Source organism: Idiotropiscis lumnitzeri, chromosome 12 (genome assembly GCF_059441095.1).
Source record: "Idiotropiscis lumnitzeri isolate Australia: NSW breed Sydney's pygmy pipehorse chromosome 12, RoL_Ilum_1.0, whole genome shotgun sequence".
NCBI classification, from domain to species: Eukaryota; Metazoa; Chordata; class Actinopteri; order Syngnathiformes; family Syngnathidae; genus Idiotropiscis; species Idiotropiscis lumnitzeri.
In genome coordinates, this window is record NC_142402.1 from 5,654,507 (window position 1) to 5,672,878 (window position 18,372).

An 18,372-nucleotide genomic window follows, 5' to 3' on the forward strand; every position below is an offset into this window, starting at 1 on the left:
TGCAGTAGACAATCTATCGGTGAAAAACTCAAAATTTTGGGGCAAAAGCCCCACCTTCTGCGACCCACATTCAGCAAATTCCCAGCTATAAAAAACCCATAATGGTTAAAACATTTCATAACCAAGTGGTTAAGTAGATAAAATCTCATCTCATCATTGGCATTGGCTTGGCTTGAGGGATTTTGCCCCAGCTCAAAATTAACCTGAAATGGTTAAAACGTCTCATAACCCAGCACTTGGGTAAGTTGGGTTGATGAAACAATCCAATATTTTTAGTGTACACCACGTCTGTCACATAGGCAGGAAATCTAGGTTCAAGTCTCTGATGAACATTTCTGAGTGGCGTTTGCTTGATCTTGTCATAAGAAGATGAGCAGTATGGATTGAAGTTCAGAATAGCACAGTAGTGGTTAGCAGGCCTGCCTCACAGTTCTGTGGTTCTGTTAAGGGTTCAAATCTCAGCTCTGCACTTCAGGTTTCATGTTCTCTCCGTACTTGTGTGGTCTTTCCCTGGCTATGGCTTTCTCCCACATTCCAAAAACATGCATGAGGGTGTGTGGCCTTTGATTGACTGGCACCCAGTCCAGGCTGTACCTCCCGCCGAACGTCAGCGGGGATAGCCATGGATGAATGTTTGAAAATTAAGCCTTGGTGTCATCAGTTGGCGAGAAGAGTCAGCAGATTTCTCTGTAGCGAAACATTGACATTTTATGCAGTAATGGCAGGTGCGATTCTCCCAAAGTAGGCTACTGAAGAAAATGGTGGCCTGAAATAGCAAATACATCATGCAGAGGGCAGTCACTCTGCTCTCCCGTTATCGGTGACTTGAAAAGTGGGATATAAAATAAAAAGAATGTTCACCTTAATGGTTGTGTTTGTGGAGAGCAGCAGGAGACACTCTGATAAGAAAAGGGCAGTACTGTACCATTATTGTGACGCCAAGACTAAAAGACAGGTTATGCTGACCAGCAAACAGCCAGTTAACGCTTTTGGCAACATAAAACCTTGACATTAAGACATAATATAAGACAACATAGACAAGTCTAACAAAAAATACAAATACTAACAGTAAACGGAAGACAACGTAATTTAAAGTAATCAATCCATTTCTTAATTATCAGGCGGGGCAAACAACTCCATGGAATGCAGCATTCATGTTTTTTTCTTTTAGTTACTCAGTAGGATATTTTTTAAATATTCCCCTGTATATATATATATATATATATATATATATACACTCACATTAGGGCTGTCAAAATTAAAGCGTTAACTCTGGTGATTAATCCAAAATTTTTTAACTCAGTTAATTATTTTAACTCAGTTTGATTTAGTTAAACAAAAATTTGCATCCTTTGCAAATATTGGGCCATATTAGCTGTGCATCTTTAATAGATCTCAGAACAAAAACACTGTGTTCAAGTTACCACTGGGCCTTGCAAACCAACACTGTGGCGCTTGTGGGCAGTTGTGAGAAATGTTTAGAAGAAAAATGGCTGTAATGATGCCTCTGTTTCGATCGTATTCAAGAATCCAAGAAAGCTATTAGAACAGTCTTTGAATTAAATATACTTCATTTTGGGTGATTCTTTCATCAATTCCAAGATAATATTCAAGTAAATATCTGTTACAAGCTTCGCAAAAGTAGTAGTGTGATTAATCACAATTAATCATGGAATTTTTTATGATGAATTAGTTACAAAAAATTAATCACTTGACAGCATATATATATATATATATATATATATATATATATATATATATATATATATCCAGCATTGCACTTAAATTTCATGAATTCTTGCTTGGCAAGTATAATTAATTTGTTGTGATCTTTGCCCTTGCGCTTTTATTTTGGGCTATAAGGTAATTATTCAGGTGATGAAAGGCTTGCTTTACTGTCATATTAACTAGAAGTTCTCCAGCGTAATTATTTGCCGTCCAAAGCACTTAATGCCTTCGATATGTAACAGGCACTGATAGTGAATTTTGTTGGTAATCTTGTTGGTGGTATTCGTTGTAATCATAAAGCAGTCTCTTCAATTTTCTCCACACTTATTCCTATTCAGCCTCACTGGGAGCTGGACTGAGCAGTGCTAAAGAACACAGAAAGGTGACGCTCACGTAAAGTCTAATTTTAACATCCCAAATGTGTAAGGATGTTAATGGTGACCATAATGACACTGTTTTAGGCTGCAGCCTGATTGACGAGATGTTACCTCATCACCTCCAAGCATCCACTGCAATACAACATGACAAGTAAGAGTCCTGCACGATAATGTGTTGGTTTATTATTTACACTCAGAAAGTAATCTTCCAAACAATTGAAATTAAACTTTTCCAGGTATCTTGCTGATGTTGGGGTTATTACTCATCAGTGTCCAACGACGCTTCCCTGTCTCATCATGCCCTGCTTCGTGTATGGTTTGCTCTGACAATGCTGTCATCTGTCACAGACTGGCTTCTATTATAGGTAACGTATTGTACACGCAGCAATGACTTTCTCTCAGTTCAGGTGTTCTTTTTGCTGCAAAATAAACTTGGAAAAACAAAAACGTTAGCAATGCATCCTCTAGATGTTTGTGATGCTGTGTCCTTATAAAAAGTAAAGTGAATATTGAAAAATTGATACAGTATCAAAAACACTTAAACACTTTAAAAAAATATGACAATATAGTATTTATGTGGCAAAGTATAGCATTGGTTGTGGCATGATCACCCTGAAAATCCAAAAAAAAAAACAGTCCAATTCCAATGTAGCACTTCTTTTCCCTAATAAATGTTGCAAATAGTACCTACATGCAGAGCTCTATAATGACAATTATGTTTGTGCTTGTGACCAGATGCTCCAGACACGACAGAGGCTCTCCTTCTTACACAGGGTTCCATCACCACAGTCCAGTCAGCCTCATTGTCTGTCCTTAGCAACATCACTGTCATAGGTAAATTACTACTGATCATTTCACTTTGAAGTAGATGGAATGAGAATATTTGGGAATACACCACATTTTTACCTTTGTAAGGGGTATGAAAAATGCATGGAGGGATTAACTCAATATTTATTTCAGTCATTAACAACGTACTGGACATTTGCGGTTAATTTCCATTATTTGTCATAAACCTTTAAAAGTGTCAAGCTCTAAATATTTATACAAATTCTCAGCTAATCTTTCTCAGGAAAACGTTCCAAGTATATTGGAGATGTGTTGTTCCATTGCAACTGTAGTCTGTCACCCAACAGGTCTGAGCCATAATCGCATTTCGGTGATGGATGAACTATCCTTCAGAAATCTGCCCTTCCTGCACACATTGCTGCTAGACCACAACCTCCTCACCAGTCAGGCCTTGCAGGAAGAGGTTCTGTCCAATCTTTCCCATCTCCAGGTGCTCGCATTGGGCCACAACCTTATCAGCCAGGTGAGTCCCTCACAGGAATCCTTAAGGACTTGTTAAGAAAACCAAAATACAAGCACTAATATCTTGGATTGATTGAGTCAGTAAAGCCTGTGAATTGATGTTCAGATCGCAGCTGACTGGCTCAAAGGTACCACGGCACTTCGAACGCTAAACCTGGAGGGAAACAGGATCACCAGTTTAGACCCTGGTTCTCTCCCTCTCAACGATCTCAGATATCTGGAGAATCTAGATTTGTCTGATAACTTAATAAAGAGCTTGGACACAAACAGGTGAGTGCACGTTACCAAGAGCTTCCAAATAAGTTGCACTGACAAATTGTGTGCAATATGTTGTGATCCCTTAGCTTCCACGGTTTGGTGCGCCTTCGCAACTTGGATATGTCCAGAAACCGTCTGAGTTCAGTGCCTTCGCAGTCTTTTTCCTACCTCAGCTGGTTAACTAACCTCAACCTCGATCTCAACTCATGGAATTGTTCTTGTCAGCTGCTTGATTTAGCTGCCTTCCTTTCAGCCTTCATACAACAACCTGACAAGGCATGCACCTGCAATCTGGTCCACTCGGAAATATGTTACAAGATGGCTCAACTTTTAACGTAAACCTCTCTTGTTGCCGCCAGACACTGTATAACGGCCGGAGGATGGTGTGTGTGAGTGCTGACAATCCGGCTGTAACTACAGTGTTGGAGCTGACTGAAGCCAACTGTGTCCCATCAAATCAGAACATCACAGTGCAGATCGAGACAAGAGACAGTGTCACACCTCAAGTGTATGCTCGGGATTTGGCCATTACAGCTGTTCTTTGCTTTGTTGGTGAGCATGTAATACACACACATCACAATAGGGATTGCGCAATCGCTCCTAAATCAGTAAGCCTTGCCTTCGTGGCGATGAATGCGATACATTTCTGACAGATGTCTTTCTCAGGAAGCGATGATGAAGAAAGAGGAAGAAGCCATGCTAATTGCTCATCCTAACCTAAGTTTGACTTGAAAATTGAAATTAAGTGCTTGAGTGATGGAGTGCATTTTTCCCACAAGTCTGGCTCGAACAACATTAAAGTGGAGTGTGTCCAACAGCAAATCAGCAGGGAAATTAACAAGTGACCCGACTATGGAGAGAAAATCACACTCTTAAAATGAATCAACTTTCGTTATGGCATACACCAGTCAGGCAAGTGGCCTATAGACTTAAAAGTATGTTAATACAAATTTAAAACATTCATAGCATCATTACATATGTTTCTAGACACGAAAGAAAAGTGCTGCTATACACAACATGAATTTAATAAATCAAAACATTATATAAAAATGAAAAACTATTGTGCTTTGTTATATCGCTGTATTTTTATTGTTTAATAAAACCCTTGCTTCAGGTCCCTGGGATTAACTTGCAAAAATATGCGCCTCAGAATTATGAACTTGCTCCTCAAACGAAGTAATTGATTAGCATTAGGGGTGAAAACAAAAACATTCCGCGTTTTGCATTAAGCTATGCTAATGAAGTAGCAAAGTCGTACTCTTTACACGAAAGACTGTCGGTCAGGGGTGTCAAACTCAAATACACGGTGGGCCGCGGGCTAGCATTGAACAAATGAACTTTTAAATATGTACCAAAAACAAGAATAAATCATTTTTATTTATCAAATAAAATTTGAAGAATAATAAATAATTATTTAAAAAAAACAATAATAAATCGATCAAAATGATAATAGCAATATTCAAAATGGAAAAGCGAAAATGTATGGTTTTATTAATGCAATACAATGTTTAGTTTTTAAAATTACTATTATCAAATTTGGCCCGCGGGCCAGAGTTTAACACCTATGCTGTAGGTGACTGACTGAGCATGGCTGCTTTGTGCCATGCTTTGGTATTCTTAGACCGCTACACACACTACTGTCATGGAAAAAAAAATTCAACCATTTTTTTTTTCTTAAATTTTTTCTAGGTGTGTCATGTGATTAGCATAAAGAAAAGTAACATGGAATAACTAAAAGAGCAATAGCTATTGATGTGAAGAACTCCAGCAGTGATTTTGGTTACTATCAAGAAAACCATAGAAAATGGCTAGATTTTAGTATTTCAATTAAACACTTTTTAGCTATTGAGCTATTTTTGTTTTCATCATAAATTATATTTGTCTAAACAAATATACCTTTAGTTGTATAAGTCATTTAAAATGAACAGGAAACTGAAGCAGCAAGGTTGGTCTAATAATAATTTTTTCCAGGACTGTGGTTCACTACGTGGCACCCATTACTTCGAAAAGTTATTTTTCTGTACCATTGTAAACGAACCCACCCAAACACAATCTGGTCAACCTCTGATTTGTTTGGATTTTAAAACGGAATTTCCCACAATGGAAATCAACTTAATCCATTCCAGGGCCTGTCGCCATCAATCAGTCAACAATCAAAGGAGGTAACCACTGCTGTATTTTACAATGACGCAGTGAAACAGAAAATAATGTCAACTTTTTAAACATATTTTGCTGTACAGGTGGCATTGGCTTGACACTGCTGGTAGTCCTGATCTGCTATCAAGTTTCTTGGCGAAAGAAAAGGACAGAAAGTGAAAAACAGAAGGACCAGGAAGAAGGCAGAGGACCAGTGACCAACTATCATGATGTTGGTGAGAAGAAGAGGCAAGACTTTTTTCAAGCTCACCAGCTGTTGGACCGTGAAAGCGGAACATGGGACTCAAGCACAGAGAAATATAAAAGCCAATTTCATGTAAGAGCTGATGAATATGACGCATGTTTCATGTGTCCAGATTGTAAATCTGAAGGATCAAAACTAAATGGGAGGGACAACAGGGTGAATGGTGTCATGGAGACAGAGCATGAGGGGGACAGAAGGAGACTGAGGATGTTGACATTGGAGGAGGATGAGAAAGACAGGAAGAAATTTGAGAGCCAGCAAGACATTTTAGGTGGACACCTTCCTCACAACTTCCTGTCTCATGATAGATCATCTTGTCAATGGAAACGCAATTTCAGTCATACACCAGAAAACCTTGCTGCTTGTCATGCTAACAATGAGATTGGTACGAGGGCTGACACTGGGGTAACGAGTACACAACCTGCGAGGTTACATTGTAAGAGCTGCCACAGGACATATGGGAAGACAGCACAGAATATGAGAGAAAGGAAGATTCAGTCTGAAATGAGAGACACGTCATCGTTCGATGGCTCCATCTCTCAAATCAGGAATAGAGGGTGGATTACTGACGATGACCGGTTTGATGCAATTAAAAACATGCAAATGAGAATGCACAGAAGAAATGTGACGTTCAATATTGATAGAATGGATCAAGAAAAGTCAAGGAGAACTGATGCGGTGAAGATATCCAGAAACATGGAGAGGGGCAGAGAGAAGAACCACAAAGGAAAGCTTCAGTTACCCTTTCGAAAGGCAAAGGTCCATCCGAAAAGGAAAACTGAACAGGAGAGGTATCACTCCAAGAAGAGGAAAGAAAGAAGGCAGAGCAAAAAACAAATACAAAAGTTTCAAGGCAATGAAAGCTCATGTGAACATTCAAAAGGAAGCAGTAGGAAAGGTAAGAAAACTTCAGAGAGTGATAGAGTGATTGATGATGAGGATGAAAAGTATACGGAAAAAAATCTGACAGTCAAGGCAGTATCTAAAAGTCTGCCAAATATCGAGGATCATGCAGAAGGTGACCAAGGAGAGAGACAACAAGGAAAGTCCCAACACGCGGCAATGACTACAGCTCGCGCCACAGACCAAAGTGACCTCACCGCAGTACAGGGGGCCTCCAACATCGAGCAGGGTCTGGCCGTTCCATATCAGGGATTGGCTCTTGGACTTCCTGAGCTTTCCTCTCAGCAACCAATTAATTTCTCTGCTACTGCTGCAGGTCCACACTTAATCAGCACCAACCAGTCTCTTCAGGAAGGAACTGTTTTAATCAACACATCAACCCCAGCAGGGGGGTCACTGGTAGCCTCGGGTCCTACCAATAGTTTGTTACCTAACATGGTAGGTAACAGGTCCATGTCCTTGAGTGGCCCTTCAAATAGTAGGCAAGATGGGTTCATATCACCTGGGTCATCTCTTCTAGCAACTCCAGGAAACAACAACCCTTTGCAGTCAAGTGTATTACAGACTTCTCCACTTCCTGGTTCTCTGCCTGGAGGACTTGGACCCAACGTAGCGCTTGATTCTTCACTTAATCAAACTCTCGCCCAAGGACAACTGAATCATCACAGCTCTACTCTTGAACCAAGAGTAAAGTCAGACCCAGACCTGGATCAAGGTCTTCGGACTGGGGATAGCCAATCTCCCCTGTCTTCTGAATCTGTACCTACAAGCTCCTTTCTCCCATCTCAAAGTTTAGAGGTCAACCCTCAGGTTCCCAAAGCAATAAACACTGTTGAGAATTTGTCGAAAAATCACTGTCAGACGGAGAATGGGGCTGTGCCAGGTGGTCTGATAGAAAGTATGTTTGTCAGTGGAAGGCCTGAAACTGAAGTTCAGGTCGCATCTGAAGGAAGCATGCTGGGTGCGGACGTCTTTCCAGAAGGTGCATCACCACAAAGCTCATCTTCTTCAAGTGGTGCATTGGCCACTGCTCCTCTGCTGCAGCAGGAGTACCTCTCAGAGGAAAGTGGATCCTCCTCAAGGAGGAAGCTGAAGCTGGTGCTCCCAGAGAAGAGCTCCAGCCGAGAACCCACAGCACTGGAAAGGAAGATCCGTTAGTTTCTCAAAACTCTCGAAAGATATACAGCACGTCATTGAAACTGCTGTTGCACCTCTGGTGTCAAACTCAAGGCCCCGGCCCAGATCCAGCTTGTCACATGATTCTTTGTGGCCCGCAAAAGCAATTCATGTGTCTCATCTTTCATTATCCTTGCTAAAAGCTGCACCAAAATTGCACATTGTAATGTGTAACAAATTATAATTCGGACTGTCTAACTTATTGCGCTAACGGGCGTTAATTAATTTTTGTAATTGAAAATGACCTGCCCATGCATCCCATAATCCCATTCAGAAGTGTAAAGTGCACACGAAAATGGTCAGTGTCTCTGGGACCTCAGACAAATCGATTTCGAGATCGTCAAAGCTACGTTTTTTAAAAGGCTCCCCCCACGTTTATGATCTGCGGCACATTACAGTAAACAGGTCACACTAACCAGCGCCAAACTTGGCTGTCGTCCGTACTCCCAGAAGTATTTGCGGCTACTTACCGCAACAGCATGGACTGTATTTGTACTATATCGAAGTCAGTGCGTAGCAGCAACAGTGAGCTGCATCATGCGGATCTTCTCCTCCGTGGTGACAAATGAACAACAAGTAGTGTTTTCACTGAGGAGGCGCACAAGGAGGTGCTAAGGGTGCTGATTGCTAAAGCGAAATGCAGAGTCGGGGAAACACCCAAAATAAGTGCGTCCAACACTTGACTTTTAACAGAAGTCTGACTTGAACCGCGTTAGGGTGGAGAGCCAGCAGCTATGAGCAGGAATGTATTAAAATCAATACGTATCTAGACATAAAATGACAAATTTACGTTTATGCACAAAGAAAATGTACATTCGTACAAAATGTAAAACATTTTTCATGAACAGAATTATGCAAATATAAAATTATAGTTGACAGCAAGTACTGAAGTAGGTCTTGCCTTACTTGAACCATTTTTAACAACTTGGAAAAGGACTGTCTCTCTCTCAAAACGTCTTTCCTGTCCGTGCATTTATACAAGAATAGCGTTTATTCTTTTTAATTTCATAATGGTATTTTCTGTCATATTTTTAAATGTCTATGTACATTATGAAGAAAATCCAAATTGCGATATAATTTTCTCCTAAAATCTCCTTAAAATATGAGGAAAAATGAGATGGTGTAAATTGGTTTAACACTACCGTATATCCTCAGAATGGAATACTACAAAGTTCTCAATCGTTGCACGTTTTCAGCAATTACGTTCAAGCGTGTAACAAATGTTTGAGAAAGAAACCTTTGAATTCAATTTACAGGGGCTTTGAGTAAATTTTGCATTCATAGTAGGTTGTGGTGGCAGCAACATACTGTTGAGCAGCAGTTTTGGAAAATTTGTGTGGCAGAAACTCACCAAGGCTAATCAAACGATGCAATCATGTTCTGTCTGATTTTCCCTTGGCGACTTTGGGCCTTGGGCTGCAACCCCATTCCGCAGGACAATGAGAAAACTGCACCATGGAAACTACTCGACACCACAGCGTCATCTGGTGGAGTTCATGGAGCCCTGCGTGTCCTGATTCCAAAGATGCCCCAGCTTTTCACTGCATATCACTACACTTTTGTCTTGTGTCCTAAATCTCAAGGGCCGCTATCCTGCCTGTTTTCTAATTTCCCTGCTGCAACACACCTGATTCAAATGACCAGGATTGTTGTCATACTTCTTCATTGTAAAGCGTTATTGAGATTCCAGAATAGCGCTATGCATTTAAAAATATATATTATTATTGACCCGTTCGTTAGGACTTGTGAAAGACTCCTAATGACCAATATTTAGTGACCCAATATTAAGTATGACAAAAGACTTTTACATAATATTGTAATATCTAACTGTTATACTTTCTCACAACAGAGAGTCCATAAAAGCATTTTATCTTAGTTTTTTGGGTGTGTGTGTGCGCATTCAGATACATGGATGAATTCTGATACAGTCCTCATCTCCAAATTGCATTCTATGTAGTTGTTGCAGTATCAACTTCTTACCACTAGAGGGAAGTGTGTACCACTTTCTGGATGGTTATGGTTATCGCTGAATAGAGCTGTGGCTTTTTCACCCATGTTACAGTAATAACAGTAACTCAGTTAGGGTCCCCGGTCATTATTTAAATAATATTCAATAACATTTATCTTGAATTACAAATGATTTTTTTAAACATTGTTTTTTAAATAAGCATGTATGTTTTTCTGATGTCTCACCGTGTCGATAAAGTATCTTACAAAAAGTACATCATTGATGGCTGAGTTGGACGGATCAAATTATATGCTTTATGTCTTAAAGTATTTCATTTGTTTCCACTCTTAGCCGTAACACTGCCAGTCTGGTATGCCTGGCATCATGAGTTGTAGACAGTATGTAAGTAACTATGTGCTATATATAACAATGGATAGATGTGTTCAGCTACCAATGAATGCAAAAGCTAGAAATTAATAATAAAATAAAGACACAACCTGTACTGTGGCATTGTTCTCATGTGTAAGAAATAAACAACATCAAGAGTTGGGAGTAATGACTGCACATCAATGCAGCACTGACTTTATTCTCAAACACATTTTTAGAATCTAAAAATAAGAAAATCTTCATGGTTGTTGCCCAGAGTCCTTTCATCTGCCAAAAAACACATAAAATACAAAAAAGATACAAGGTGAGCGAGAGAGACGCTCTCCTCATCATTAACACTTAAACATAAGTTGATTAAAAACATTTAAACACAGCCAACAAAGCAATAGTTATAGGTTCATAAATAGCCTCTGTGCACAGAGAAGTAGAGATGACAAAAGAGACCATGCAGCTCAATCAACCACTCAAGTTCCTCTTCAACACACACTCGCTCGCTCACTCACTCACTAACACACACATGCACGCACACATTTTGGGTCCAGATCAAATTTTAGAAACAGATAGACATATACATGGAGGAGGAGCTGTCATCATATAAACCTTTGCATTCACCAAATAATTATTTGACATTTCATCATTTCAAAGACTAGAATACACTGGATTTGTGCCCAACACATGTGAGCATCACTATGAGAGAACAACGTGGGCTTGTGTGTGCTGTGCTCTTTTTACTTTGGCTGCAGCAGTATACTAAGCAGGGAAAGTAAAACAAATAAACTGGATTTAAAAGGGACAGCATGAACAATTACATTACAGTATTTTACAAGCACTCTTCAGAATGTTTTAGTACTGGCAATACAGTCCGACTATACAAAAAGAAAAACATTTTTTTAGGACTGATGAGAATTTTAGAATGTTATGAAGGTGTAATAAGAGCCACACTGAAAATAAAATAACAGTATTAAACTAACTGTCAGAAAATGAAGACTCAATGTTACGAGAATGAAGTTGGAATGGAACAAGGGCAAAGTAGTAAATTATCATAGAAAATTACCACTCCTGATATTGCAACATTTTAGGACATTGTCGGACCTTGCTATATAATGTCATATTCCCTTTTTTTTTTTGTGACCTTATACTTCTTTTTAGCAGTTGGCTAGAATAATCCTTTTGTGAGGCTTCCTGTATTACATTATGTACATCAACCTTGGCTCTTCCGAGCTAAGGCTGAAAACCTCACTCCTTTCCATTCAAATACAGTTAAGTAATAGATAAAATTCAACCAGTCAAACTAATCTATGTGCAGGAGCACGAAGTCTTCCTGTTTTGACTTGTCCTCTCTTCCCTCACAAGGACACAGTAAGGTGGCGCTATACATATGCCCCATTTAGTTTTTCATATTTACTGTCAGCTGTACTGTAGATCATTCTGGGTAAACAAACAGTTCGTCGGGTCTTTTGTCTGTCTTGTGGGGGCTCCGCTGCAAGTCCACTTGAATGTCTGGCTCTCGTAGTGATTTGAATGAGGTCCGACACGGTAGCAGAAGCAGGCTGTGAATGACGGATGGTGTCACTTTGTTCTGAATTTAACTCAGGTACAAAGTTTTATCTCGCTGAGGACCTCTGAGGACAGAAGACAAAATTGAGAAAACCAATGAGCAAAGCCTGAGACATTTACACTCTAGAAAAGCAACCAGGAAAGAGGCCGGGTGGAACGCCACCTCAAGTTGTACTTGCTGACAAATTCCCAAATTATGTCATCTGACTTTACTGAGGGAAATTTTGAGTCTTCAATGACTAACTAACATGTTTTGGAATGTGGGAGGAAGAAGAAATAGCTAGGGGAAATTCATGCAAGCTTGAGAGAACATGCAAACTCTTTTATTCAAATCACATTCACAAAAGGAGCACTGAATTGACACGCAGACCATTACTTTAAAGGGGAAGTCAACCCCAAAAACTTTCTTGACAAGAATATGTTCTATGAAGTCCCACTCGGCGAAACAAGGCATTCTGATTAATAATGCGTTTGCGGAATATGAGTAAAGCGAAAAAATCCACCTGTTTTGGCCATCTCAGGGGGCAGCCATTTTGACATATGCTGTAGACTGAAAATGACATTACAGTCGTTCAGGGCTCGCCAAACAACCAATAATGGCTCAGCTTCAGAAAACAGGTGCCCCGTGATTGGTCGTTCCCTTGCCGTGAGCAACTGTGATGTCATTTTCAGTCGACAGAAAGTGACAAAAATGCAGAATTGATCAGAATGCCATTTTCAGACTAGTGAAGGCAAACGGCAAATATTATTGCAAAGAATTTTTGGGGAGTTGACTTTGGACTGGAACATTTTGACGTCAAACGACCAATTACTCAGTCAATATGAACCATTTTCACAATAATCGTAATTGGACGGATTTTTGCAGATTAAATGCCGATCTATTTTTACTTTCTCATGCAACAGTAAACGCTCAGTGTTGAAGTCATTTAAAATGATGTTATTGTGATGCTTGCCCACAACAAGGATATCTGGCTTCATTCAATCCAATTAATATCGGAAGCTGTGTCCAACACACCTGATTCAAATGATCAGGATGGCTAGAGGAAGGGAAACATCCAAAACATGTCGGATAGGGGCTCTCGAGGACCCAAGTTTACTTACAACAACAATGGCGGATTACCAGGTATTTTTTGTGCTGTGCAAGCTCCTGAGCAAGAATTTTGTTATTTTTATTATACTGCATTTACAGTAGAAGTGTCTGATTCTCACAGTCAGCAGCAAATTGAGATGGAACGTAGTATACAACACTTATTCTTAAGAGAAATTCAGAAAATAAATGAGGTGAGGATGGACATTCTTTGAAATTTATGCCCCTCCCCAACATGAACATTCAACTATTATTGGCATACAGAAAATATGTCCCAAAACCATTTTGGTAACCAGGGGTGGGTGGTGGTAGTGGATGCCCCCCCAGTGGATGCCCTGTTGGCCCTGCCCTCTTCATGCCCCTATGGCCTAAATCTTGTACTTGAGAAGGATAAAGTGATGCTTGTCTGTTATATCTTTGTTGTTGTTCATTCGGGACCAAAAAATAATTTTCAGAACTGCTTATCCTCAGTTAGGTCGCCAGGGTGCTCGAGCCTATCCCAGCTGATATCGATTTTTAAATTTATTGGCCGATTAATCGGTTATTGCAATTTTTTCCCGCCAAAATATTGGAATCGGCATCTTTCTTAAAAAAAGTCAGTTGGGCTGTACTTGTATATCTTACTTTGCAGCAGTCTGGAATGCAACAATAGACGTATGAAGAAACCAAGGCACACTTCCTTGGACTTGTGATGTTCCCTGAACATTAGTGATGGGTAGATGAGGCATCCTGTATCGTTTCGACACAGTGACACAATGAATTGACACTGTGTTGACACTGTGTTGCTGAATACTGACACCTGGTGGACTTGCAGGAAATATATTTGACAGGGTCATCTGACACTGATCTGTCAAACTAACTTTATCCAATTCCATTGATTAGCGACGTGATGTGTTTTTATATATCCTATTTCGTATTACTTTCCATCGCACTAATTATTCTCTTATCTAATTTATATATTTAACTGAATTATTGTTGTATTGCACTGGAGAGGGGAGCTCTCTAATCTCGTTGCACACTTGAGTACAATGACAAAGGGATTTCTGATTCTGATTAGGCATTTGCTTTCACATTATTTTTACATACACGCAATTTCATAAAATAAATCTTTGATATTCGAGACGCAGTTGAGAAATTAAGTGAACATCTGTATGAATGCCCAAGTAAAAGTGTTGTGAATGACAATGGACTCATTGTAATTAAAGATTTTTATTTAAAAAAATTAGTTTCTCCAGCGTTTTGTTATTCAGTCTATTTCTTTTTTTGAGGCAATTTCCCCCGCCTTTGAGAAGATCCTCTCACAAGGCACTAAGTGGCCGGTGTGCACAACGCCTGTGTGGCTAATATAAATAGGTGAGGGAACGTTGCCTCCATGGACTACCAGTATAAGAGCGGGACTTCCGTACGTGCAACGTGTCCTGCTGACATATAGTGCTGCACCTCTGAGTGCGCATCAACAGTGACGTCTTCCATCTTGCGGATATTTAACGCAAAGTAACGCGCCAATAACTCAATGCTTGTTTTGAGCGTCCATCCTGTTGACAGATGCGCTTCCTTATGAACACAGTTTGGCGCGCGACCGCTGTGTTGACACGATTCTGGTAGTGGTCACGCGACTTTCTTAAAGCGGTACGCGCACCGACACGGGGTTTGCCCTGGAAGCTCGGCGCGCGCATCGACGCCTCGGTGTCGCTGCACCCATCACTACTGAACACTTACTTACCCGTTGCCATGGTAATCGCCGCTCCAGTCGAGAGATGGGTGATGGTTGGGCATGTGTCGACTCAGCTGGTGGTAGTCCACTGATGATGACATTACCGCTCCGCTATTCATCAGACCTCCTCCGATTGGCTGATACTCCGGCTGGAGGGAGTAGGCCTGGAATCAAATCAAATAAAAGGGGGGAGTGAACAATCGTTCAGAGAAACGTCACAGAGCAGCGCACGTCAAGACTCATATTCCAAAGGCTGTTACTGAGTTGACTGAGTGCGTGCATAATGGGAGTAGGTAGATTTGTGGGCGTAGAATAGCAGCCATCAAGTTGATCAATTACACAGGTTGGAGTGTCTTGCTGACTGTAGGATGAGGACGAGGAGGAGATAAGTGAGGCAGAGGGAGGTGAACAGGAGCTCATGCCTCTAATGGCAAGATACTTGAAGAGTAAAATCAGCCAATGCAGTGACGTATGTGTGCGGGTGTGTTTGCGTGTAACAGAAAGAGAAAGGAGGCTGAAAGGGAAGTTAATCGGAGTGTTGTGTGTGAAAGAGGAGGACAGCAGGTGGTTGGGTTCTCCCCCTCTCCTTCTCTACCTCACCCATTCATCTTTTGTTGAGCAAATTCTTCTCCTTCACTCCTTCACAAAGACCCCATCTGCCTCTTTTGTCTCTCTGCCCCCCCCAACACACACACACACCCTCACAATTCTCCTCACTCCACACTCAGAGGAAAGGACAAAGTTTGGCGCTCTAATAACATTGTTCTCTTACTTTTTGGGGGACTATATATCCATAAATAGGAGAGAGAAGCTAGAATGGAGTGGATACAATAAAATGAAGAATAGTGTCCAATAAATTATACAATAAAATAAATATTTCTTGTCTTTTATAGCACCAAACAAATGCTTTGCAAGAATTAATTTCTCCTGGTCAAAAAGAGACTACTGCATATAAATAGTGTGTCTGAAATTATCTATTTTAACATTTTTGTCAACACGTGGACAGCATATTGCGCTTTAACCAGGATGCAGACTGATACATAATGGAGGTGCAGCAGGTGGCCTGGCTGGGCTGTTCTCTAGAAAAGGATCGAAGGATGCACCAGAATGTGGTGGAGAAACCACCAGTGTTTGTTCGCAGCATTCCGGTAGCTGACTGTAATGTTCTGTACAGTCAATTCAAATTGATTATGCAATAATTCTTCAAACCAAGTTTGGAACATCACACAATGTATCACTCGCCTTACAATTCTGAAAGAAATATTGCCAGCAGGTGTAGGTTTTGAACAAGGGATCCGAAAGTCAAGTGCCTTAAATTAGAAAAAAAAATAAAGAACTCATTTTGCGAGTTGTTAAATTACTTGTGTTCATCAAAATAATCTAATAATGGATCTTCATTTGGGGTCTGCATGTGGACGGTCGTTTTCCCCATTGGTCTCTTCTACATATGGCTTGATTATGGTCATGTTTTTTGTAAATGTCTCTCTTGCCCTTTTTTTTTCTTTTGAAGGAAGAATATGAACCCTGACGGTTAGCAGTGCTATCAGAATTATGGGAATCCATGACAACGCCATACAACACTATTATAGCGCAATAGAGCTGGAAAGAAGTCTAAAATAACAGTCACATATCACAGGGCTTACGTCACCTGCTCAATATTGCAGGGTACATTTTTTTGATACCTTATCAGAATAAACCTTTTTTTTTCAGGAAATTAGATGCCATTGACGTTTGCACATACAGTTGACAAAGACAGCACATCAGTCAATTTAGTGGCCTATAACCAGCTATGGAACCTGAGGTGCTGTATTACTTTTATTAAGCCACTGTTAAAAGTTGTGTTAAGTGTGTAAACAATGTGGTTTTGTGACATATTTGGTAGATGTCAGCAGGCACTGACCTGCGTGATGGCTGGAGAGTGTGTCATTCCCAGTGAGTGAGCGCTGAGCTGCTGGTGCTGCTGATGCGGACTGTGCAGCCCCCCCAGGTGAGCCTGGCTGTGGAGCGGGGGGCTGACCTGATGAGGCGGGGTAGAGGCTTGTACGACTCCGCCGAGGGACAGCGCTCCCTGGTGAGGCAAACTGGGCCGTGGCACGGTGCCTCTGGAGGACAGGGCATGAAGCTGGGGATGAATCTGAGCGTGAGGCGGGGGCAGGTGAGGATGTCCGAGGCCTGGGCTGGAGGGATGGTGGGTGAGGTTCGACGGGTGAGGGTATGACATGTAAATGCCTGGGTGCTGGTGGGGAGGAAGCGGGTGGGCGAGTGAGCCGGAGGAAGGGTGCTGGCCAGCGTAGACGGACGGCTTGGATGAGAACATTGAGGCGGAGGAGGAAGAGGAAGATGATGAGGAAGAATGGGGCGGCTTCATCTCAGATGGATCGTTGTAACTCTGAAGAACGAAAGAGACAATCAGTTCATTGTCATGTCCGGAAGGCACCGCAATGTGCATGAATGCGTGTGCGTGTGTGTGTGTGTGTGTGTGTGCTATACCTGAGAGACCAGACTGGCCCTGTAGGCAGCCAATTGTTTCAGATACTCTTTCTTTGCTGTCTCTGTCTTCTTCTTATACACCTTCAGGCACAAACATAACATTTCATTTTGACACCACCCTACCATTGCTTACACTCAAATCACTTTATGCAAGTCATTGAATTAATAAGCACATCACATCTAATATTTTACAGTGACAGAAATGTCAGTGTAGGTGTTTGTATGTATATTCTCAGAAATGATCCGATGGCGGAACTGTGAATTATGGCCTCCATGCTAGTCCAACACAAGCATGTCAGAGATGTGTTCCCTTAAATTCTGTAGCAGTGAATCGAATGCGGAATTGCACAATTTGGAATTCAACTACAACTTTTTATGAACAAAATGTAAAATTTCACACACCACAGTTGCTTTTATTTATTAATATTATCGATCATTAACTTCTTTTTAAACTAAGTAGCATGACCAAATTGCAAAGTATATTTGCTTTCTTTGCCCTTTCTAAATAGTCGCGAATCGTTCATATGGATAACAGCAATCGAATCCACTATTTTCAATAGGATTGTGTAAAATCACAAATCAAATTTAGGGCCTTATTTTTGTGCAAGTGAAGCGCAACAAGCAGTCAAACACGTGCACATTTGTTTCTTTGGAATTTTGCGGTGCTAGCACAGGTGGATGAGGGTGTTTGCGCCATTGTGGGAGTGAACACAGACGACTGCAGGCCAATAGAAGCAGTTCTCCTCATTCCCTTGAAATTGAAAGCAGAAAGAAGCCCGCGGTCCTCATGTAGATGCAGGAGACATTTCAAATTAACTGCAAGAAAATCTCCACTTGCAGCTGATGTAAAGTTGGCTGCTGTGGACGGGCACTTGGAGACCGCGTCCCACCCCTGATCGTACGTGACTTGCCCTGGCACAAAAATGAAGATGCGCCCAATTTTACGCTGACTACGAAGAGCGGACTCTCATAGCCTGGCTTCGGAAAGAAGTGTCCATTGGAAGCTCATAGGATTCCTATTTATATTTTCTAATTCGC

General features: G+C 40.9%; 2 protein-coding genes across 3 annotated transcripts in view; one reads left to right on the plus strand and one right to left on the minus strand.

The window, feature by feature from the left end:
* The first annotated feature begins 2,031 nt into the window (after window positions 1-2,031).
* lrrc53 (leucine rich repeat containing 53) lies at window positions 2,032-8,581 on the plus strand. Its single transcript, XM_088311500.1, has 9 exons — window positions 2,032-2,110; window positions 2,190-2,256; window positions 2,342-2,470; window positions 2,841-2,939; window positions 3,239-3,414; window positions 3,520-3,683; window positions 3,758-3,947; window positions 4,031-4,223; window positions 5,912-8,581. Exons 2-9 carry the CDS (start codon window positions 2,250-2,252, stop codon window positions 8,131-8,133), a joined length of 3,180 nt encoding a protein of 1,059 aa, XP_088167626.1. The 5' UTR covers window positions 2,032-2,110; window positions 2,190-2,249; the 3' UTR covers window positions 8,134-8,581.
* A 2,064-nt stretch (window positions 8,582-10,645) lies between these two features.
* tox (thymocyte selection-associated high mobility group box) overlaps window positions 10,646-18,372 on the minus strand; it is a 51,589-nt gene continuing 43,862 nt past the window's right edge. For both annotated transcript variants that reach the window (XM_088310216.1, XM_088310217.1), the window contains 4 exons: window positions 17,335-17,415; window positions 16,745-17,233; window positions 14,854-15,008; window positions 10,646-12,108 (listed from right to left, as the gene is read on the minus strand). In XM_088310216.1, the coding sequence (XP_088166342.1) occupies window positions 12,072-12,108; window positions 14,854-15,008; window positions 16,745-17,233; window positions 17,335-17,415 (762 nt within the window). In that variant the 3' untranslated portion in view covers window positions 10,646-12,071. The remainder of the gene's footprint in view (window positions 12,109-14,853; window positions 15,009-16,744; window positions 17,234-17,334; window positions 17,416-18,372) is intronic.

Coding starts and splice junctions, on each gene's coding strand:
- lrrc53 (XM_088311500.1), top strand. Junction 3,948..4,030: donor TCATACAACAACCTGACAAG/GCATGCACCTGC, acceptor TGTTGCCGCCAG/ACACTGTATAACGGCCGGAG. Junction 4,224..5,911: donor AGCTGTTCTTTGCTTTGTTG/GTGAGCATGTAA, acceptor TTTGCTGTACAG/GTGGCATTGGCTTGACACTG.